Source organism: Aethalodelphis obliquidens, unplaced genomic scaffold (genome assembly GCF_003676395.1).
Source record: "Aethalodelphis obliquidens isolate GAN/ISIS:26980383/991018 unplaced genomic scaffold, ASM367639v1 scaffold6, whole genome shotgun sequence".
Taxonomy (NCBI): Eukaryota; Metazoa; Chordata; class Mammalia; order Artiodactyla; family Delphinidae; genus Aethalodelphis; species Aethalodelphis obliquidens.
This window is the reverse complement of record NW_020837950.1, coordinates 62,014,999-62,039,953: the sequence shown is the minus strand read 5'-3', so window position 1 is coordinate 62,039,953 and position 24,955 is coordinate 62,014,999. Positions and strand designations below refer to the sequence as shown.

Below are 24,955 nucleotides of genomic sequence, written 5' to 3'. Positions count from 1 at the left end.
CCAGGAAGATCCCACATGCTGCGGAGCAACTAAGCCCGTGCGCCACAACTACTGAGCCTGCGCTCTAGAGCCCGTGAGCCACAACTACTGAAGCCTGCGTGCCTAGAGCCTGTACTCCACAACAAGAGAAGCCACCGCAATGAGAAGCCCACACACCACAACGAAGAGTAGCCCCCGCTTGCTGCAACTAGAGAAAGCCTGCGCACATCAAGGAAGACCCAACGCAGCCAAAAATAAATTAAAAAAAAAAAAAAGCTGTATCTGCTCTACAACATATAATTTTCATTGAGTTTCAACTACCAAACTATTTTGAAGTCCAGAAAAGAATGTCTTATTTACTTGATATAACTTAAAACTGTTAAAATATGTATGAGAAAATAATATTTCTATACTGTCAATTTTTCATTAAATTACCACGATTGATATAAGGAAAAACAAATTTATAGTTGTCCCTTCTAAGAAAAAAATAATTACAATAGAACATAAAGCACATTTTTTTTAAAGCAGTGTAAAATAATTCACCTAATTCTAGGCATTTTTCACAGAACTAGAGCAAATTTTTTTTTAATTTATATGGAAACACAAAAGACCCTGAATAGCTAAAGCAATCTTGAGAAAGAAAAATGGAGCTGGAGGAAGCAGACTCCAGCTGATTCCTGTAGTATACTGTAGCTATACTACAAAGCTACAGTAATCAAAACAGTATGGTACTGGCACAAAAACAGAAATACAGATCAATGGAATAGGATAGAAAGCCCAGAAATAAACTCATGCACCTATGGTCATTTAATCTATGACAAGGGAGGCAAGAATATACAATGGAGAAAAGACAGTCTCTTCAATAAGTGGTGCTGGAAAAACTGGACAGCTACATGTAAAAGAATGAAATCAGAACATTCTCTAACACCATACACAAAAATAAACTCAAAATGGATTAAAGACCTAAATGTAAGACCAGGTACTATAAAACTCTTGGAGGAAAACATAGGCGGAACATTCTGACATAAATCACAGCAATATCTTTTTCTATCACCTCCTAGAGTAATGGAAGTAAAAACAAAAATAAACAAATGGGACCTAATTAAACTCAAAAGCTTTTCCACAGCAAAGGAAACCATAAACAAAACAAAAAGACAACCCACAGAATGGGAGATAATATTTGCAAACAAAGCAACCGACAAGGGATTAATCTCCAGAATACACAAACAGCTCTTACAGCTCTGTGTCAAAAAAAACAAACAAACAACCCAATCAAAAAATGGGCAAAAGATCTAAATAGTCATTCCTCCAAAGAAGACATACAGATGGCCAAAAAGCACATGATAAGATGCTCAACATCACTAATAATTAGAAAAATGCAAATCAAACCTGCAGTGAGGTATCACCTCGTACCAGTCAGAATGGCCATCAGCAAAAAGTCTACGAACAATAAATGCTGGAGAGGGTGTGGAGAAAAGGGAACCCACCTACACTGTTGGTGGGAATGTAAATTGGTACAACCTCTATGGAGAACAGTATGGAGCTTCCTTAAAAAACTTAAAATAGAACTACCATATGATCCAGCAATCCCACTCCTGGGCATATCCAGAGAAAACCATAATCTGAAAGGATACACGCACCCCAATGTTCATTGCAGCACTATTTACAATAGCTAAGACATGGAAGCAACCTAAATGTCCATCAACAGAGGAGTGGATAAAGAAGATGTGGTATATCTATCTATCTATCTATCTATACAATGGAATATTACTCAGCCATAAAAATGAAATAATGCCATTTGCAGCAACATGGATGGACCTCAAGATTATCATACTAAGTGAAGTAAGTCATACTGAGAAAGACAAATAGCATATGATATCAATCATATGTGGAATCTAATTTAAAAAAAGATACAAATAAACTTATTTACAAAACAGAAACAGACTTACAGATATCAAAAACACACTTACAGTTACCAAAGGGGAAATGTGGCGGGGGAGGGATAAATCAGGAGCTTGGGATGAACATACACATACTATTATATATAAGATAGATAACCGGGACTTCCCTGGTGGTGCAGTGGTTAAAAATCAGCCTGCCAGGGCTTCCCTGGTGGCGTAGAGGTTAAGAATCCACCTGCCAATGCAGGGGACACGGGTTTGAGCCCTGGTCTGGGAAGATCCCACATGCCACGGAGCAACTAGGCCCATGTGCCACAACTACTGAGCCTGCACTCTAGAGCCCGTGAGCCTAGAGCCCGTGCTCCGCAACAAGAGAAGCCACCGCAATGAGAAGCCCTTGTACTGCAACGAAGAGCAGCCCCCTCTTGCCACAACTAGAGGAAGCCCGTGTGCAGCAACGAAGACCCAACGCAGCCAAAAATAAATAAATAAATAAATTTAAATTAAGAAAAAAAGATAGATAACCAACAAGGACTTACTGTATAGCACAGCAAACTCTACTCAATATTCTGTGATAACCTATGTGAGAAGAGAATCTAAAAAATAGTGAATAGATGTATTTGTATAACTGACTCACTTTGCTGTACAGCAGAAACTAAAACAACGTTGTAAATAATTATACTCAAATAAAATTAAAATCTTAAAAAAAGGAACAAGGCAACAACAACAAAAAATAAAATAAATAACAATGTAAAAGAATTCAAATAATACTAGGCTCATGTATTACCAAAATCTTAAATGTTGCTTATTTTCACAAAATACGTAATTTATGAATATAATGTTAGAACATTTTTATAATACATGTTTTGATTAATTTAAATACACACCAATTCAATTGAAACTTTCTGTTTTAGAAACTGATTTTACATAAGTACATTTCTTTATAAGAAGCACTTAAATATATATTTTTAGAATCTGGAACTATTCTTATATAATTATAAAAAATATGATTTTATTACTAAAGTGACCAAGTTACAATCTATTTTTTTAAGTCTTTATTGAATTTGTTACAATATTGCTTCTGTTTTATGTTTTGTTTTGGTTTTTTTTGGCTGCGAGGCATGTGGGATCTTAGCTCCTTGACCAGGGATCGAACCCACACCCCCTGCATTGGAAGGCAAAGTCTTAACCACTGAACTGCCAGGGAAGTCCCTACAATCTATTTTTTTTAATTTAATTCATATAAAGACATACATAATTAGCTCCTATATGAAACCTTGCCAAAATGTACAAAAATTCATTTTGTCAATGGTTATTTATTATACAACCATGTAGAATAATTATATGCAAAGATCCAGGTACCACAAGAATGCAAGGGGCCCAGAATTCTGTTTTTCAGAAAAAATGGTTAGGCTATCAAAAATTTTAAGATGGCTGAAAATTCAGTATAAAGGCTGGAAAATGAAGATAACACATACTTACATTTGGTCCTTGGGTTTCCTGCAGCCATTTAAGAATGTGGGTCAAAGAGAAAGTTTTTAAATAATTAAACACACTCTGTGTCTCAAAACACATTAACTTAAGCAAAATAGTTAAACTTGAAGACAATTTAATGCTGAAATAACTATTTTCCAAACAGGCTGTTAAGGAGTTCTCAGGTTTTTCAACTTAATTATTTTTCTTTTTTTAAAAAGCTTCATTGAGACATAATCACATACCATACAATTCACCCATCTAAAGTGTACAATTCAATATTTTTAGTAATTCAGCAGGGTTGTGTAATCCCCAACTTAATATTAAAATGAAGTTTATTGGTTTCTTTTTTCACTTATAAAAAAATCTAGAAAATTCAGAAAATCATGTTAGAAGAAAAACTATTTTATCTATAGACAACCATATTAATATTTTTTTGTATTTCTTTCCAAAATTTTCCCTTAGGTACCGTTTCTAAATAGAAAATAATGGATTTCCTATTTTAGGTTTTTTGAATACCTATGCCATACCATAGAGTTTTATATCCTCTTTTTGCATTATAAATACTTTTCATTCATTACTGTAAACTTTTTAAATAATAACTAACTGTTAAAATTTACTGCATCCTTATTATTTACCAGTATTAACTATTCTAATACTCTGAATAACCTAAGAGATTATTCCCATTTACCAAGGAAAAGTTGAGGTACTAAAAGGTTAACTAACAGGTTCAAGGTCATACAGGTAGTAAAGTAATAAACATAACACAACCAACTGTACAACATTCCAATGCTATGAACCACAATTTACTTAACCATTTTTCTATTGTTAGACATTTAAGCTATTTCTAATGTTTTACTATTATAAGTTATAAGCTATTAAATATCTTTCCTCTTTTCTATCATTTTCTCTTTTCTTAATATTTTATCCTTAGAATAAACTTCCCAGAATCAAAATGTCAAGGGATGTGAGATTTTTAAAGGTTTCTGATGCATATAGTAAAAATGCTTTCCCAAAGGGTTGAACTGCTTTTCACAGTCATCAGTAATAAGAGTGCCCATTTCACAATAGCCTTATGACTACTGTGTTTTATTTTTTAAATCTTTTGTAACTGCTGTTTTAACTTTACATTTCTCTTATTACCAGCAATGCTGAACATTTCTTTATATCTGCGCATCAGTTTCATTTCTTCTTCTGGGAATAGTCTGACATAATCTTGAAAATTAAGTTAAGAACTGTTCTAAACCTCAACTGATACTTAAGTGTAAATGTATTTAAAACATGAGGGTTTCCTTAATAAGTCAAACACTTGACTTATTAATATTAAAATCCAGTATAAATCTCAAAAGAAACAGAAGAGCGGTTTATCTTCATTATACAACAGAAGCAAAATCCTTAAATTGCCTTTTAAAAAGGCATGAAACAATTTTTCACTTCTTTTCATTCTTGCTCCTTAATTCTTAAGCATTTTCTGAACTGACTAAATTTAACTGGTTTAGAAAAGCTGGTTACTATCATTCCTTTTGATGACTAAATCTATAAATAAATAAATAAGAGAAAAGATTTCTAGGTATCACAAAAGGATATAATAAGGGTTTTCTAACAGCAAAGAAGCCATTCGGGCTTCTTTAATCATAGGACGAGCCATTAGTGTTCGTCGTCTCCAGTAATGCTGAGGAAAGAAAAGATGATGTACTTAAAGAATATAATAAATAAATTAGGAGTGTGGGATTAACATATACACACTACTATATATAAAATAGGTAAACAACAAGGACCTGCTGTATAGCATCGGGAACTCTACTCAATATTCTGTAATAACCTATATGGGAAAAGAATCTACAAAAGAATGGATATATGTACAAGTATAACTGAATCACTTTGCTGTATACCTGAAACTAACACAATATTGTAAATCAACTGTAGTCTAATATAAATTTAAATTAAATTAAAAAATATAATAACCACATCTGTTAAGGAGAGTAGCTTAACAAGTTAGGGATTAAGATGTTATAATAAAGTCTTACATGATCTCCTGTTCCAGCAAGATGAATGCATACGGGTCTATATTTGCTGTTCCATTCTTTAGGCACAATAAATTGGAACCTATTTAAAATAAAACACATCAGTGAAACTAAAAGCCTTTTAATACAAACTTTGAATTATTAAAAGTTTCATAATTAAATTATCTGGGACAAAAGGTCATTCAGAATTTTGACATTCAAACTGTAATTGACTTGCTGTTTTCCATGTCCTGTTGGATGAAAGTACAGGTGCTTTATGGCATGATTATTCATCTATAAATTCTATTTCAATAGATATTAGCAATGTAGAATTGTGTATTTAAAATATCATGATCATTTAGTAGTTTAAAAAAATCTGAGTTTTCAGGCACTGATGAATTTTCATTATCATTTATTTATTAAAATGCATTAAAATTCTGTTATAATGGTTATGGGAATGTAATAAACATAAACATATGTTTTGGTAGAAAAAAAAACCTGTAATTGACTGACTAAACTAATGTTTGCCCAACTGGCAACAAAGATACTGTAAATTTGCTTGGTGTTACGGTATTAAAAATTCAATTACAATATAAGCACAGAATTTATTGCAATCATTTTTACCTTATTCAATACCACAACTTTATATATGCATAATGAAATTTTCTTATTTTTAAAGACATCAATATATATGATTAAGTCCTAGAAAAACAATTCTTTAGATAGCTCCACTTCTTTTCCTTGCAGGAATAATGCTTGGCTGTACAAGCTGTTGATATCAATAACATAGTTCATGTTATCTTTTTTTCAACTTGCAGTATATAACAGGATTTGATTTATTAAAACTTTTATGTTTGGAGGTAAAAGCAAACCACACCAGAAAAAACACAGTCTTCTCTATTTGTCGTCTTCTTATCGTAGTATCTTGGTCCTCTCATTTAATGTTTTTTCCTATATGACTTTTTTTTTTATCATTGTAGTAAAATGTATATAACATAAAATTTACCATTTTTACCATTTTTAAGTGTACAGTTCAGTGACATTAAGTACACTTACATTGTTATGCAATCACTACCACCATCCATCTTCAGAACTTTTTTATCTTCCCAAACTGATTTACTTCTCCTTTCAATTTCCTTAGCAGTTGACATTTTGGAATTATTATCACAGTAGAACACTGCACTCTGTCAGCTCAAGGTTTGACCTTAGGCGGTTGTGTTCTCAGGCAACATAAACCTAAATTCTGAGCTTACTTTGCCTGGGCAAGGGAAAATATCACTACTTATCTATCGTCAATAAATTGTTGAATAGAACATAGACAAGAAAATTTAGGATGGTTTAATGATTATATCTGTTTTGTGCTCATGAAAACTAACTCTTAATTTTCAGTCTCATAATCAAAACTACCAACGTTAACAACTCTGCTTCATTTAGCGTTCCCAGCACTGTGCTGCTTCTTGAAATTTTGAAGATTAAGCTGATAACAACTTAAGTTCAAATGTATACTAAAACTCTGTATTTTTACTCCGTCCCACCCCACATTTAATGGAAAAATGCTAAATAATTATTGCAATTAATAATAAGTAATTTGAAATAATATGGCATTGATATTATTGTAATTGTATAAGTGAACGTAAACAACCTACTACTTTAACTTTCTGAATAAAAATACTTACCTTGCAATAACAGATTCAACTGGCATGATATCAGGCACATAGTGGGCCATGGGGGAAACAAAGTGTCCATCTAGGATCTTACAGTCTGACTGCTCTTCAATCTAAAAAAAAGCAAAACCAAGATGCATACACAAGGACAGTGGTATCTAGGTCTATCATAGATGTTTTCTGTTAAAAAGTTCTATTCAATTGTAACTTTTTTTTTAGTGCCTACTAAGTATCCTTTTGCCCCATTCTGCTTTCTAAAGGCTCCTACACACATTTCATTTCCTTCTATGTTCTCTACTTGAGCCTACTTGGGAAAACAAACTATAAGTAAACCTTATTTGTACAATGATATACAATAACAAAATAAAATATTTGTTACAAGAATTCAACAATATAAATATAAAAACAATTTACAAACAAATTATAATTTACCACAATCAAATAAGGGTTGACATTATATATGTTAGAATGGCTTGTTTTCAGGTAACCTATTGATGAAATGAGTCACGTCAACACATTAAATAAGGAGAAATGTGATAGTTACATATGTAGCAAAGGCATTTACTAATATTCAACACCTAAGTTTTTTTTTCCACCTCAAATAGTTATTTTTTTTAAATAAAAAAATCTTTATCAGGCCAATAGTCAAAATTAAATTAGCAGTAAAGCATCACATATTTTCATTAAAACCAGAAACAAAAAACTGTATTTTTAGAAGCTAAATGTATCAACCTCTTTAAAAAACACAAATACTAACCAGTTGTTTCAGCATCATTTATTAAATAATCCACACTTTCTTTGCAAATGACTTAAAATACTACTTTATCATGAAGTAACTTTCCATAAATTTTTTTGTAAAATTATTTTTTGTAAAATTATTTTACAAATTATTTTCAATCATTTATCAGGTCTCATTAGCATATCATTTATTTCTAAACCAGTGTCAGGCTGTGCTGATCATACTGTGCCTTACAATACCCATTGATATATGACTGACATAGTTTTTACTTACCACTCTTCCTTTTCAAGTATTCCTGATCTGACTGTACTTCCCAAATATATAGTTGAGTTCTTCCCAAAATAATTTTAGGATCCTTTTATGGATCTTAGCACTAAACTGAATATTTTAATTGGGATTGCATTGCATTTTAATGGTAAGGAGACCTAACGTGTATAATACGAAATTTTTAATCCAGGAAGTGTTTACATTTTAGTCATCTTTGTGCCTCCTACAGTTTTTTTTTTTTTTTTTTGCGGTATGCGGGCCTCTCACTGTTGTGGCCTCTCCCGTTGCAGAGAACAGGCTCTGGACGCGCAGGCTCAGCGGCCATGGCTCACGGGCCCAGCCGCTCTGCGGCATGCGGGATCTTCCCGGACCGGGGCACGAACCTGCGTCCCCTGCATCGATCGGTAGGCGGACTCTCAACCACTGCGCCACCAGGGAAGCCCCCTCCTACAGTTTTAAAGTTTTCTTTTATCTATTTTAGAAGAATTATTTGACAAAGCAGGCAGCACAAACTAATGTGAAAGGGAATAATAATTCAACAAATAGTGTTGGGATAAATGGCAATTTGGTAAGAAAAAAACACTTTCAGAGCCATATATAAGACAGATTTAAAAATTAAGCAAGCTACAACTCAACACTAAAAAGAGGAATAACCCAATTAAAAATGGGCAAGGTTTCACAGATATTTCTCAAAAGAAGATATACAAATGGCCAATAAGTACATGAAAGGATGCTCAACATCACAGTCATTAGGGAAAGACATATCAAAATCACAATAAAATTATACTTCACACCCACTAGGAAGGCTAGGGCAAGTAGAAATATTAGTAAGAACGTGGAGAAATTGAAAGCATTATACACCGCTTGTGGAAAAGTAAAATGGTGCACTTTGGAAAACAGTTGACAGTTTGTTAAAAATTTAAGCATACAGTTACCATGTGACTGAGCAATTCCACTCCTAGATATATACCCAAGGGAACTGAAAAAAATATATCCACAAGAACACTAGTACATGAATATTCATAGCATTATTATTCGTAACAGTTAAAAAGTAGAAACAACTCAGGACTTCCCTAGTGGTCTAGTGGTAAAGAATCCGCCTTGCAATGCAGGGGATGCAGATTTGATCCCTGGTCAGGTAACTAAGATCCCGCGTGCCGCGGGGCAACTAAACTTGCGCACCACAACTACTAAGCTTGCACACCTCAACTAGAGAGAAGCCCGGGTGCCGCAAACTACAGAGCCCACACACTCTGGAGCCACAACTACAGAGCCCACGTGCCCTGGAGTCTGCGTGTCACAACTAGAGAAGAGAAAACCCGTACGCCACAACTAGAGAGAAGCCCTCGTGCCACAACAAAAGATCCCACATGCCTCAACGAAGATCCCATGTGCCGCAACTAAGACCTGATGGAGCCAAAAAAAAAAAAAAAAAAGTAGAAACTCAAATGCCCATCAACTGAATGATGGATAAACAAAATGTTGTACATATACACAATGGGATATTATTTAGCCATAAAAAAGAATGAAGCAGTGGTACATGGTACAACATGGATGAACCTTAAAAATTTGCTAAGTGAAATAAGCCAGAAACGAAAGGCCACATGTTGGATGATTCCATTTATATGAAATTTCCAGAATGGGTGAATCCACAGAGACAACAGATGAGTGATTATCAGCAGGTGGGAGGCTGGGGAAGTGGGAGGTAACAGCTAATGGGTACAGGGTTTCTTTTGGGGGCAATAAAAATGTTCTGGAATTAGATAGTGATAGTTGCACATCTTGGAAATGTTAATAATAAAAAACAACAACACTGAATTGTACATTTTAAAAGGTTAATTTTTCTGTATTTGAATTATATCTCAATCTTTAAAAACCAAGAGTGAGAGAGCAAGAGAGAGAAGGTGGGGGAGAGGAAGGATATCTGTAAGAAAGCATTCTAAAATCCTAACAGTAATTCCTCCTTGGGAGGAAAATGGAATTAGGAGGTGGAAAGTGGCATAAATTAGAGTTTTGATCTTTTCTTGGTATGTTTTAAATTTGTTCAAGCCTATGATTTTTTAATAGGAAAAAAACAGAGAAAATGGAAATATTTAGCAAAATTTGAGGGAGAAATGTTCTAAATCCAGAAGATACAAAAGGAACAGCTATGTGGTATAGAGGAGGGATTTCCAATTTATAAGATCCTGTTTTTAGCAGTGAAAGTCTTTTGAAAAATGAAATCTGCTAAAGACATCCAATATATAAACGCAATGAAAGTAGAGTACTGTGGTTGAAGGCCATGAGGGATGTGAAGCCTACCCAGCTGCAGGCCCTCCCCTACAGCGCTTCAAGTATCCAATTACATAAGCCTAGAAGTGTTTTACAGGAAAACATGGCTGCTTAAAAACAAAATTATTTCAAATATATTTTCTCATATTCTCTAATTTTATAGCATTTTCTTTCTACCCTTCTCTCAGCAATTAACTATATCCCATAACATTTCCCTGATGTTATTTAACAGTTGTTTTGCTAGTAACTTCTCATGTGCTGATTCTCTCAGTAGAGTACTTCCCTGTATTATTTGTAATTCTTCTGAATGTTGAATAATTTAACTCTCTTGAGCCTAAAGATAAAAGATGAGGCTCAAAAAGATCCATCCCTAAATATTTTCTTGTATTTAGTTAAGTATTAAATATATGCTCCCATATAAACAGGCATATAGTTACTATAAGCATTCAGTTAGGGTACATAATAGCATTTAAAAAATATTAAATGAAAAATCTATATTGTACTCATGTTTTAGAGTTTATTATTATACTCCAACATTCAGCCCACTCTTGCCACACAGTTATATAAAACCTGAATTTCTATAATTGCATTTCTTTCATCTGAATACCTTATCGATGTATATTGGATAATCACTTGAAACCAGATTCTGACATCTTTCTCGATTTCCAATAATCTTTCTGAATTCAAAGAGTCTATTACGGGAAGGGGGGGGGGAAAAAAAGAAAAAACTTCAGTATTCCCATTATATTGAGACTGATGAAAAGTAATTAAAAATTAGCAAGTCCAGTTCATAAACTACGTTAAAATTTAATTTTAATAATTAAAGAAAAAATTAGGCTTTGGTTTTTTCAAGTTTGACATTTTGTCTCAGAAAAAACATGAGAAATATCATTGCTCCAAAAGTAATTAACATATTCAAGACTCAAAATTAAAGGCACAAATCCCTAAAATTATTTTTCACAAGTTCAAATACTTCCATGAGCTACACTATATCACAGTTTCACAGTCGTTACAAATTCAAGTTACCCAAGAAAGTTTAGTCCCTGAAATCTGTAATGGATAAAAAATTACCAAAGTTAAAAATCTATGTCTGAGAGCTCTTTATTTTTAAGTCTGAATTACTTTTAAAATAGTTCAATTTATGATTATATGGGTTAAAACTTAAGAGCAATAATTAGATAAAAGAGAAAAGGAAATAATTTCTTTCTTGTATAGTAGTTAATGCTTAATTTACCAATCACTTTATATTTATAGTAAGGGACTTTGTAACTGAAATGAAGTTTCAAATGTTTACTAAAACAACAAATTTAGAAGAGGCATTCAGAAAAAAGGCTTACCTTTTGAGATCCTCTGGCCTTCCCCATCCTCTGATAAAAAGTTTTGTAAGGAGAAGTCTCCGATATAGAATATCTAACTTGCTCACACCCATTAGTAGCAAACAAACATCTATAAAACAAAAATTTAAATGACTTTAAAATATTTTATTTTACTCGGCAGGTCAACTTTCTAACCACCTCTACAAATATCAGGTAAAAATTAAACGTTGATCTACTCTCTTGGCAACTTTTAAATGCACAACACAGTATTGTTAACTATAATTACCATGCTGTACATTATATCCCCACGGCTTATTTATCTTAGAGATCTTATTTAAAGTACTCATTACAAGAAAAAAAACTGTAACTATGAGAGGTGATGGATGTTAACTAAACTTATTGTGGTAAACACATCACAGTATATACATATATCAGGTCATTATGTGATATACTTTAAAATAATACAACATTATCAATTATATCTCAATAAAACTGGGGGAAAATTTAAAAATGAGATTAAACTAGAACTTTGAAAGTATTCTCTTGGAAATAAGATACAAGATACAGGAAAAAGAACTCGGATGAAAGTAGAGAAGAATTAGAGCCCTGAGCTACAGTAAACTCTGAATTCCTCTAGGGCAGGACCTTCCCATCCTCAGTACAGTGACTGACAGTAAATATTCAATATTTGTTGAATAGGAGTGGCTAATACCTATGTAGTACTATTTTATCTGCCAGGCGCCATTTAAAAACTACACACACACACACACACACACACACACACACACACGTACGTTCTTGCTTAAACATCCCAACAATCTTATGAAGATATAGTACCCCAAGACAAGGAAACTGAGGCACAGAGAGGATATGATTTACTTAAGGTCACACAACAAGTGGGGGCAGACCTAAGACTGAATCTCAGGCACATGGCTGAAGATCTGCTATACTACACTGCCTGTCTTCTACTCTACAGTGCATGAAAAGTAGTAATTAATCAGTGCTACTACTACTTATGTACCACTTATCTACCTTTCCCAAACATTTCTACAGTTTTAAAGAAAATCTGCCTCTGTCTTTTCAAACTGAATGGTGTAGTTTTGATTTCCAGGCAAAACCTGATTCAGGTTCAGGGTTTATTCTACTTAGAAAAATGGAAAATAGAAATTTGCAGCTCCATCAGTGAGCTTTAATAAGGGCTTATCTATTACTTTGAATGCTTTTTGGGGAACCACCATTTATGTCATATTTTTACTCTTTGATTTGTAACAAACTACAACTTTAACTTAATGCTCTTCTTTGTTTGCATAAGTGTACAATCTAATCCACCATCAATCGGACTGGCACTTTATTATTTTTATGACTGGACCAGCAAAACCAAATCATTCATACTGCCTCTTACGATTCTCAGGACCAAGAATAAACATTTACTAGATAATATACTTGTCAGGCCAGCGGTCCCCAACCTTTTTGGCACCAGCGACCGGGTTTGTGGAAGAGAGTTTCTCCACGCACGGACAGCGGGAGAAATGGTTCAGACGGTACTGTGAGCGATGGGGAGCAGCAGATGAAGCTTTGCTCGCTGGCCCGCGGCTCACCTCCTGCTGTGCGGCCTGGTTCCTAACAGGCTTCAGACCAGTACCGGTTCGCAGCCCAGGGGTTGGGGACCCCTGTGTTAGGCAATACAATCAATAGCCAGAGTATAGTATCTAGTACTTTCTGAAACTGCCCACCTCTCTTTTTCCCCAATTTCCACGTGTTATTCATTTTTTATTCTTGATTAAATTTGCTTTTTGCATAATAATGCTAGGAAAAAACCCATAATGCATATCCATCTCTGTTTATTACACTATTCATATCTACTACTATAAGTAAACAAACTGGTATTCTGATTACTAGATTCCTATGAGTTATCATTAATCAGTTCACCATAGCTCAGCCATTATTGGATGGCCTAAATGTAAGTTTCTGAATTTTTAAGAATGAGTATTACTTTCTTCATTCATGCAACAGTATTTATTAAGTGCTTACTATATGCCAAGAATTATTTTAGGTCCTGTGCTACAAGATGATCAAGGCACGTTCTTCCTCTCATGGATCTTATACTTCAGGGAAAGAAAACAAATTATTTTTAGGAAAAAAAGTAAGCAAGACTAGATGATGACAACATTATTATCACAATATAACAAGACAACATGATAAAGACCAGAGGGCTCCTTTGATGGTCAAAAAAAGCCTCACTTAACCAAAGAGGTAACATTTAAACCAAGACCTACATGACAAAAAAGAGCTGCCAAATCTTTAAACTGCAAATCTCATTAAAATCATATAAGTTCTGAAGTCTATTCATGTACTATGTTCCAATGAAATTTGTTAAAAACTATCTAGTTAGTGAATAAAGCACAGGAACAGATAATTTATACAAGAAGAAAGGCAAGTGACAGTGATCACATATTCTCTTCTTCATTTTCTAGTTAAAAAATGTTCACTGTATGGGCTTCCCTGGTGGCGCAGTGGTTGAGTCTGCCTGCCGATACAGGGGACACAGGTTCGTGCCCCGGTCTGGGAAGATCCCACATGCCACGGAGCGGCTGGGCCCATGAGCCATGGCTGCTGAGTCTGAGCGTCCGGAGCCTGTGCTCCGCAACGGGAGAGGCCACAACAGTGAGAGGCCCGCATACCACAGGGGAAAAAAAAAAAACAAAACAGAGTAAAGCTAAGAAGTGTCTCTTCATTTCTGCTAAGCTTCCTCTCCTTCCAAAAGGTAACTGCTATTAACGCTGTACTCTTGTGACCACTTGTTCTATCCACTTATATACATACACATATTTTAGGGAATTTGGTGTGTGTGTGTGGTTTTTCTTTAGTGATTTTATTTTTAAAAAGATTTATTTATTATTTATTTTTGGCTGTGTTGGGTCTTATTTGCAGCACGCGGGATCTTTGTTGAAGCGTGCAGGGTCTTCATTGTGGTGTGCGGGTTTCTCTCTAGTTGCAGCATGCGGGTTTGGGGTTTTCTTTTCTCTAGTTGTGGCACACAGGTTCCAGGGCACGTGGGTTCTGTAGTTTGCAGCATGCAAGCAGTAGTTGAGGTGCGCGAGCTCAGTAGTTGTGGCACCTGGGCTTAGTTGCCCTGAGGCATGTGGGATCTTAGTTCCCTGACCAGGGATCGAACCCACGCCCCCTGCATTGCAAGGTGGATTCTTTACCACTGGACCACCAGGGAAGTCCTGGTGTGTTTCTTTAAACACAGAAGAGATCAACTACAGTATTTGTATTTTTTGACATTTCTTCCTCACCCTGATTATTTATAAATATCTGCAAAGCCCTTTCAATTTCAGGATATACAGGCCTACCTCATTTTTTCTATTAATGGGTGAGTTTAACCTATTTATATATTTTTATTATTATGATAATTTTTCTATTTTTTTGTTTTATTGACTTCAGTATTTTTTAATTATTCATATTTGTTTTACATTTGAGTGTATGTACCTTTGAAGGTGATACATTTAAGATGCAATATATCATAACAGCTAAAAGCATATACTCTAGAGGCAAACTCCCTTGGTTGAATCCTTTACTATGTGACTTTGAGCAAGTCACTTATCCTTTCTGTAACCCATCTGTAAAACAGGGATAATGACAGTACTTACCTCAGATTGGTATGAGAAATAAATGAGTTACTATACTTGAAGCACTTAAACAGCACTTTGCAAATTTAAGTGCTATACTTACTAATAATAGCAACATTATTATTGATTATCCTTATAACTCTATTTAATACTCAAACCTGTATTTCCATGTTCTATATATTTATTAACTCCTGATGATAACTAATGAAAGATATATTTGATCCCTTCTCCCCACCACCCAATTTTAGTTGATATTTTTTTACTGCTTATCTTTATAACTTTAAGTATACTAATATCTCTAATCCTTAAATGATAGCTCTATAACTGATTGTGAAAGCTGAGGAAATCTGTATACTTTCTTTTTTTTTTTTTAAGAAGAAAAATTTTATTTCAAACAGGTTCAGTGGTATGTGTGCTACAGCAAAGGCTGATTGTAGCAGTTTCTTTTCAAACCTGCACTGATGTATAAATTAGACATTATTTGGGAATGATTAATTTCTGGTAAAATGTAGATTCAATCCAACATTACACCATTTTTTACATTTATTGTAGACCCTATTTTAGTACTAGAGGTTAAATTTTCATCACCAAAAAAGGAGAATATCCTTACAGCTACTCCTAAGGTAATAAGCTGTGAAATTAATTCCTCACTATTGCTTTGAAAATATACCCCTAGGTTGTTAAGAGAAATTCCGACTTCATCCAAATCTGTTATTTAATTCTTCAGTCATCATCTACTGTTGGCTTGATTGTCACTCCTCTTCTTATTTGACCCCAACCAATTAAACGCCAGTGTTTCTCAACTCTTCGGCTAAGGGCAATTTTTTCTCCTGATTCTGTGCACACAGGATTAGTCAAAACGATTTTGCCCAAATCAGCCTTAACTGCACTAACTCTTCCTTCTGTCGACAGGGATCCTATGTTCACCATAAGTACTTCATTCTTAGACAGCTTTTGCACTTTTGCTGCTTTCTTGTCTCCTTCAGTGAGTACACCTAGAAGCCATCTAAGCAGGAAATAGGAAATTTCCAATTCTGTGAAGACCTCAGGTAAAGCTCCAACTGCACCAAGTACCTGACCCACCATTCCGTCAGCCTGGCACAAAGCGAGATCAATATTTTTTTTTTTTTTTTTTTGCGGTACGCGGGCCCCTCACTGATGTGGCCTCTCCCGCCGCGGAGCACAGGCTCCGGACGCGCTGGGCTCACGGGCCCAGCCGCTCCGCGGCATGTGGGATCCTCCCGGACCGGGGCACGAACCCGTGTCCGCTGCATTGGCAGGCGGACTCTCAACCACTGCGCCACCAGGGAAGCCCTACTTAGTTCTTCTGAGTTGTTCTAGCAAATTATTGATCCAAGGGGGTTACAGGAAGCCCCAAATCTGTAGCCAAGTCAGTCAAAAGTCTGGCTGGCATCAGAAGCAATGGCATCTGGAGAACTGAACCTTTAACTGGTGGGATCTGCACTGACTCCCGTAGTGTTAATCTATGGGTGATTAATATCACCCATAGATTAACTCAATAGAGTTCAAGTGAGTATACCCAGCTGTGGTAGAAATGGAACAGTTTATTCTTTACCCAAATTGCAAAATTCTGAATTAGTGTTCTGTATTTCAAATAAGAGACCAACTCTTTTTATATATTAAGATATGCAACTCTATTCAGGGGGCTTCTAGAGCATAAGGAAAAAATTCCGAGTGATGAATGATGATTTTAATTTTTTACTCTTTGTGAAACTGTGCAACTCAGATTGGGACTTGAACCCATGGGCCAGGGCTTGAATCCAGCCAAAACCCAGACTGGGACTCGAACCCACAGTCTTTTAACTGAGATCACACACACATCTGGTCTCAGAACTTAATGAAGCTCAGGTTCTTGATGTCTCATTGCAGAAAGAATTCAGGGAGAGACAAAGTGAAAGGTAAAAAGTGGATTTATTTAGAGAGAAACACAATCCACAGAGTGTGGGCCATCTCAGAAGGTGAGAAAGGCACCAGGGTACGGGGTTGTCAGTTTTTATAAGGGTAGGTAATTCCATAGGCTAGTGAGTGGGAGGAGTATTCCAGCTATTTTGGGGAAGGGGTGGGGATTTCCAGAAAGTGGGCCACCACCTACTTTTTGACCTTTATGGTCAGCCTTGGAACTGTCATGGTGCCTGTGGGTGTGTCATTTAGCTTGATGATGTGTTAAAATGAGCGTATCCTGAGGCTTAAGGTCTAGCGGAAGTCGACTAGTCTGCCATCTTGGACCTATTTGGTTCTAATCAGTTTATGTCATGTCCTCAGGCTCTGTCATTCTTTTAAAGGTTGTGCCCTGCCCCCTTCCCTCCTGTTTCACTTGGGTCTTTCTGGAATTGTTCAAAAAATAGCACTGATACATTTTCATGTACATTTATTAAACTGCAGGAGAACAACGGCATGTCATTAAAAGACAGGACTTCATTATCTTTTGCAAGTATTATAGACTACTTATTTTCTCTACAGTGGTAGGAAAAGAATGGGGGGGCAATATCTTCCCTTGTAACATCCACGGCTTCAAAAGCAATATGCATATTCCATGTTAGTGTAAAAAACAACAAAATTCCAACACTCATGTTTTACAGTAAGAAGAAAAGTACTAAACTATTCATGAGACAACCCATTTTTCTACACAGTATTCTTCTGGAGTGGTAATAGATAAACAAGCTAAGACAAACATGCAAAAGTACAAAGTTGCCAGAGAACAGGAAAAGACCTGAGAAAAATGAACTCTTCAAGTATTTTGTAAAGTTCTATATTTATTAGGTGCCTAAATTGTTTAGGCATTTCTAATTTTCAACCCTATACTAGGAAAGATGCTGAATCACTTTAATTTCATGTAATATAGGCCATAAGAGTCAGCACTCCAAATCTAGAGCCAGCATTTTCCTTGCTACATTTACCTGACAGTAAACAACTGACCAATCATGAACAGAAAGCAAATCAAACACACACATGGCTAATGATAATCTTCGTTCTGGGAGTCTGGGGTTACACAGATCTTCTTAAATCCCATTTCAGCCCCAAGAATGATATAAAATACCAGGTTTTCTGGGATGCTCTAAACATGTAGGTCTTTCTAGGCAGGGCTAACTGCTATCCAGTGCCACCATGAACAGATTATAATCCAAGCCCAGGGTAAAGATAACTCCAATATACCAAGAGGAGGCCCCATCTGGAGCCACATCAGATACTTTTTAAAGTCCCCACATTAAGCTGAACTGACACCAATGAGCTTGTGCAGAAACAGGACCCACTTTTGCAGTGTGTATCAAGCCAAGCTGACACAATTGTCATCTATACTTTTATATAGACAATGCAAAAAAGAAAAACAAAGTGAAACAAATATAGAAGTTCTAGTATAGTGCCAAGGAATGAAAAGTCTTTCTTGGAAATGAGCTCTATTGCTAAAATGACACTCAATGTCTATGCCATCTAGTACTTTTACTGCCTATCACTCAAGTACTTAAGCATTTAAGTGCAACACTAATTGTTTCTGGACTTTTATCCTCATATAGTTGATACATATCTCAAAGGCATATATGAAATAAAAAAAATACCACCATGTACAAGAACTTTACTCCAGAAAAATGCAGACCTAATTTTTATCTTATAACTTCACTTTTAAATCACTTATTTTCAATGCAAGTTTAAGTAGCAACTTACAGTAGGGTTTAGATACACCAATATCCACTATTAAAATCTATTACGCTACCTCGACAAATTTAATTCCTTTTCATCTTAATTTGGAGAAGAATAAGAAAACAGGAACTTTGTTTATTTGTTCGGAGAGGTATCTATTCTAGCTGTCTATTCTATTCTAAGCAGTCATCTAAGGAAATACAACAGGTGGACTGTATCATATGCTTATGTGAAACATTTAGCAAATAATCGAATCTCTTTTCAAATTTAGTTCTTCTTTTCCATGGGCTTTAAAAGAAATAATTAGGTTTTTAAACAAAGTTTTTTTAATGTTTACTGTGGATGTTGTATGTTTCTAAGAAATGATTTGTTCCTTTTTTTTTTATTGGTACAATACACAGAGCTTATTTAGATTTCACCAGTTGTACATGCATTCATCCCATGTACTTCTGCCATCTGAAGTCATCACTTGGAGGCAACAATGGAAAATAGCAGTGTCAGAAGACCTGGGTTCTTCACTAGCAGTGTGAAGGTGGCTTGAATAAGCCACCTTAAACTATAAAGAGGGAATAATAGCTGGCCTAATACATAATAGCAAATTATTTCATTTATATAAAAATTGATTACTTGTTTTGAAATATTTTAAGAGATATGGGAAAAGAATCTTGACCTTCTTTTCATAGGAAGGCTGGTGGTGAAAAGCACAGGCTTTATAGTCAGGAGTCCTGTGTTTCTTGGATTCTAGCTCTTGCTAATTGGAGGTGTGACCCTAGGCAAATTACTTAATCTCCATACTTTCAATTTCCTTGTATGCTTGAGACAATCCCACCTCGGAGGATTGTTGTAGGGATGAAATGAGGTAATTCAATAAGTGTTCATTCAACATATATTTATTTAGTAACCATTCTGCTTGGTACAATACTGGTTAAAAGTTCCTTTATCAAATATACATATATATATATATATGCCATACTCTGTGCTAGGCTCCAGAGATTAAAAAGAAGCTGAAGATATAGTAAAGCAACATTATGACAAAAAAATACTAATTTTACCCATGTACCTTCTTGGAAACAATCACAGGAATCTGATATGCTTTTGTGAGCTGTTACAAACAAATTTGCAAGACTGAATCCAAGTATACAATGTCAGGTCTGGATTCAGAAGATAATTCTGAACTAGTAGAATACACATTTCAAGTTTAGCTGTTCACCAGTGGAATGTGTCAAACAGGATACACACAAGGTCACATACAAGACAAAGATCAGAGTGATGTCATATACCACACAACACATAACCAGTATAGTGCCTGGCATAGGATAAGTGCTCCTAAATATTGATCGAAAACAACTGAATTTGAGTCTCAACTCTGATACTTTCACACTGAGTGATTCTGGGTAAGTTATTAACTTTTCTAAGCCTTAGTTCTCTGTAAAATAGAAACGTGTCTGCTTTACCTGTCATAGAACAGTTGTGATCAAATGAAATTACATAAGAATGTATCTAGTGCTAATAAAACAGTAATTGTGACACACATGACTACTGCTACCAATTAGCTTACAAGCCTGCTTGTAGGGGTAAGACGTTAATATGTAAGCACCAGGAAAGGAGCAGCACCAAGATCTACTGAAAACAAACAAAAACAACCCAGAACATATTTTCTAAAAATGTCATTTTCCTTGTGATGAAAAGATCTGGTCATTGTCAAACTGGTGCTGTGGCTTTTCTAACCCCCAGGTTACAGCAGCAGGCTCTGCTGAGTGGCATCTTGCACGGCGGAAGCTCTCAGTCCACGCAGGCGGCGGTGGCTTCGAATTTGAGGATCATCTTCATCCCAGGTCCTAATAAGGCACTACGGGTAAGGTGCCTTTGTAGTTAGCCGAGCAAGAAAACCACAGCGCGTAGCCACCTCCACCTTCCACAGGGAGAAGGGACAGCCCGCCTGCCCACCTCACTCGGCCCGGGACCCCCGCATCTCCCGCCAAGCCTTGCGCTCTCAGTCCTGCCTACTGGCACGTAGGCAAGCGCGGCAAGAGGCTTGGGAAGCGCGGCTGGGACCGTCTACTTACTCAATGGCCGCTTGGTGGGCGCCTGCTGTCCAGCTGGCCGAGACTCCGAACACCGCGGCTCTCTAGCCTCTCGGGACTCGTCTCCTTTCTGAGCCCCAACCACAGCTACAGCAGCCTCTCCAGGAACTGAGAAGCGACGGCGAGCTGACAGGGAAGCTGGGGAGGAGGACGAACCCTGGGCGGGGTGGCTGTTTGGACACGCCCCCGAACCCTCCCCGGCTCTTCCGCGCCTTGTTCCGGGAGGCGGAGAGGCCCGTACCCTGGAGGAGGATAAGGACTTAGGGCCCCGCCCTTAACACTTATCATCCTCTCGGCACCGCCCCTCCTCCCGGGGGCCCCCGCCTCTGACCTGGGGTGCTCCGCCCACTCTGGTCTCTGGGCGTGCACGCGCACTTGCTGGCCTGTTTTGACAGCTTCAGGCCGCCTGGAATGGGAGGGAGCAGGAGGTATCGCGAGAGTTGGCCCCAAGCCTTGTGGGAACAGTAATTATGGCGAGCTTGGGGGTAGAGGCTGAGCAGGAGCCGCTCTTAGGCCACAACATACCCGGAAGCAGGTGAGCGGATGTTGGAGGAAGGCCTTCTGACCCTCCTGCGCTATTGGGACTGGTCCCTTTCCCTGCATCAGGCTTTGCGGGCCGAAGGAGGGGTGTCAGGGTGGCGGGAGCCGGCGCAGGTTGCGCGAGACTTGGAGATGCGCTTTCACTTCCGCGGGGCGCCTTGAGCCGGCGGGTTCTGTTGAAGGTGTTGAAGAAACGCAAACTGCCTCTTGTATCTTTACACCAACGCTGATGCAGCAACCAAGCCTCTGCATTTGGCCCTTTACAGAACTGATTATACGTTTCACACAGTTTTATTCGAGACTTGAAGATACCGGTCTCAGTATTCACTTAACTAATTGCCTGATAACTTCTTGATACTTTTTTGCAAGTAAACCTAAGATGACCTCCCCTTTCTCCTATGTCAAATGTATAAAGACTAATTTTTAAGCATTTAAGGGATGAAGTGTATTTTGACCCTTATTATTCTGGTTATTTTGACCTGGAGTTGTTAGAGTTTGTTTCTTACTCTGCTGTTATGTATTTAAACCTTTAGGAAAACGAAGTTAAGTATTATTTTAAACATATATAATTATTACAGTAAATTAACTAAATTCACAGGTAAACTTCAGCTGTCTGTGACAGCTGTATATATGTGGAGATATGTCAGTCCCAACATCCCAATTCATCCCACTGCCCCCCCAACCATAAGTTTGTTCTCTATATCTGAGACTCTATTTCTGCTTTGCAAATAAGTTCATCTCTACCATTTTTCTAGATTCCACATATAAGTGATATCATGATATTTGTTTTTTTCTTTCTGACTTACTTCACTCTGTATGACAATCTCTAGATCTGTCCACGTCTCTGCAAGTGGTTCTGTTTCCTTCTTTTTATGGCTGAGTAATATTCCATTGTATATATGTTCCACATCTTCTTTATCCATTTCTCTGTCGATGGACATTGAGGTTGCTTCCATGTCCTGGCTGTTGTAAATAGTGCTGCAGTGAACATTGGAGTGCATGCATCATTTCGAATTATGGTTTTCTCTGGATGTATGCCTAGGAGTGGGATTGCTGGATCATGTAGTAGCTCTATTTTTAGTTTTTTAAGGAACCTCCATACTGTTCTCCATAATGGCTGTACCAATTTACATTCCCACCAACCGTGTAGGAGGGTTCTCTTTTCTCCACACTCTCTCCAGCATTTATCGTTTGTAGAATTTTTGTTGATGGCCATTCTGACCAGTGTGAGGTGATAGCTCATTGTAGTTTCTCTAATAATTAATGATGTTGACCATCTTTTCATGTATTTGTTGGCCATCTGTATGTTTTCTTTGGAGAAATGTCTGTTTAGGTCTTCTGCCCAGGTTTTGATTGGGTTGTTTGTGGGTTTTTTGATATTGAGCTGCATGTGCAGTTGGTATATTTTGGAGATTATTCCCTTGTCAGATGCTTCGTTTGCAAATATTTTCTCCCATTCTGAGGGCTGTCTTTTCATTTTGTTTATGGTTTCTTTTGTTGTGCAAAAGTTTTTAAGTTTAATTAGGTCTCATTTGTTTATTTTTGTTTTTATTTTCATTACTCTAGGAGATGGTAGAAAAAGATCTTGCTGTGATTTATGTCAGAGAGTATTCTGCCTATATTTTCCTCTAAGAGTTTTATACAATAGTATCCAACCTTACATTTAGGTCCTTAATCCTTTGAGTTTATTTCTGTGTATGAGCACCAAACCTTTTTTAAAAATCACTTTGTTTGAAACCCTTTGGAAAATGTATTTGTCAGGTCCCTGATTTACTAAATGGAATATATGGAATGTAATTTTGTTTACATTTTATCTTGAGATCATTAAAATGAATGTCACTGCTGAAATATATTGTGATAGAGTGACATCCTCCGGGCCTAATAAGGCATTTGGGACTATGTGCTGCTATACTGATTTGTTCTACAGTGCTATACTTTTCACATCTATTTTTCATTTTTCAGCCTATTCTGTTTCTGGCAGACTATTCCTCATCATGTTTTTGTTATCTGTTGGCAACCTCTGTTTTTGTTGCTGTCTGCAAACTTCTCCCAACTTTTCTTTGGGACTTCTAGTTTGCTGTGGCTTTGAAAATCATGTATCTAAGCTTAATAGAATTGTAGGGAGTTAGAACATGGAAGCTCTGACCGAAAGCTAAAGGTCTCTCGTATTAATCAAGTGCATGAGCTTGAGTACATGGACTTTGTGATTTTTGGATTTTTCAGCATTGTTTTTGCTTCCTCCTAATTCTTGGTTGTTTTCCAGGTAGATTTCAGGATCCTTGAGTTATGGTTAGATGTATTCTTATGGTACATTCTGTCACTTTGTCCAAATAAACCTACTTTAAAAGGGGATTTTTTTTTTCTTTCTCTTTTGTTCAAGTAATTGATGGTCATTAGGGTCCATTTAAATTCAGATGTTCTGTCTATCTGAATTTAATTTCTAGATTTAGTATTTTTAAAATAAAAAGGGAGTATTTTGAGAATAATTCAATAAGTGTACTGTCTTTAAAAACGTAGATTCCCTAGTAAAGGGAACATATGTAAAACTAACTGGCAAGCCCTGTTCACTTTGAGTAAATTGCAAAAAGATGAGCCTAGTTCACCACCAACCTCAGCCTTTCATCAAGTCCTCAGGAATCCCCACTGACCTTATCCATAGAATTTAAGAGACCAGGGTTGGCAGACTTTTCCTGTAAAGGCCCATATGGTAAATATTTTAGGCTTTGCAGGCCAGGAGGCAAAATCAAAGTTATTATATAGGTACTTAGATAACAAGAAAGAAAATAAATTTCCACAAAATTTTGTAGTAATGAAATTTAAAATGTAATAATAAATGAGTACAATGTTTTGTAATACAAGTCTAATAATGAATGTTATTGTTCATTGTCAATGTTATTGTCAAAGTTAATGTTTTCTGTCATGAAATTGATCACAAATATTCAACTGTAAAAACCATTCTTAGCTCATGGGCTACACAAAAACATGTGGTAGGCCAGATTTGGCCTATTAGACTGTAGTTTGCTGATCCCTCTCTTAGAATATCCTAAAGTATTATAGGTGCTTAAAATTTTTCTTTGCAACGTTAGCCTAGTCTCTGTAAAACAAATATTACTAGAACTTATGGTTGTATACAAGATACTTTTATAGAACATTCTCAATTTTTTTGTCTTTTAATTTCTATAACTTTTATACCATTACACTATTTTGTCAGTGACCACACACTGCTTTCTTTTTCCGCTTTCAATATGGGTTCTTTTTTGCTGTTCAGTAGTTCACAGATGCTCTCTCTGGTAAAAGTACAATTTTATTTTTCCCCTCAGTAAATCCATGTGTATTCCTCATAGTTTTTGAGTCGCAACTTTGATAAACATGCTATCATTTTTTAAAAAATTATTATTTATTTATTTATTTTATTTTTGGCTGTGTTGG

The 24,955-nt window shown here is 36.3% G+C and overlaps 2 protein-coding genes across 10 annotated transcripts in view; one reads left to right on the top strand and one right to left on the bottom strand.

Annotated features, from left to right (window-relative positions):
* The window catches only part of ABHD18 (abhydrolase domain containing 18), a 34,780-nt gene extending 13,628 nt beyond the window's left edge, over positions 1-21,152 (bottom strand). Inside the window, exons 1-7 of one of the 3 annotated variants that reach the window (XM_027103687.1) lie at positions 20,969-21,152; positions 11,635-11,743; positions 10,905-10,989; positions 7,033-7,133; positions 5,381-5,459; positions 4,941-5,025; positions 3,363-3,390 (exon numbers count right to left, since the gene is read on the bottom strand). In XM_027103687.1, the coding sequence (XP_026959488.1) occupies positions 3,363-3,390; positions 4,941-5,025; positions 5,381-5,459; positions 7,033-7,133; positions 10,905-10,989; positions 11,635-11,726 (470 nt within the window). In that variant the 5' untranslated portion in view covers positions 11,727-11,743; positions 20,969-21,152. The remainder of the gene's footprint in view (positions 1-3,362; positions 3,391-4,940; positions 5,026-5,380; positions 5,460-7,032; positions 7,134-10,904; positions 10,990-11,634; positions 11,744-20,968) is intronic. The other 2 variants (XM_027103688.1, XM_027103689.1) reach the window with 2 other exon arrangements.
* A 224-nt stretch (positions 21,153-21,376) lies between these two features.
* Positions 21,377-24,955, top strand: part of MFSD8 (major facilitator superfamily domain containing 8) — a 41,870-nt gene continuing 38,291 nt past the window's right edge. For 4 of the 7 annotated variants that reach the window (XM_027103684.1, XM_027103686.1, XM_027103680.1 and 1 more), the window contains exon 1: positions 21,407-21,521. In XM_027103684.1, the coding sequence (XP_026959485.1) occupies positions 21,457-21,521 (65 nt within the window). In that variant the 5' untranslated portion in view covers positions 21,407-21,456. Of the gene's footprint in view, positions 21,522-24,955 lie in introns of all 7 variants that reach the window. The other 3 variants (XM_027103682.1, XM_027103681.1, XR_003432279.1) reach the window with 2 other exon arrangements.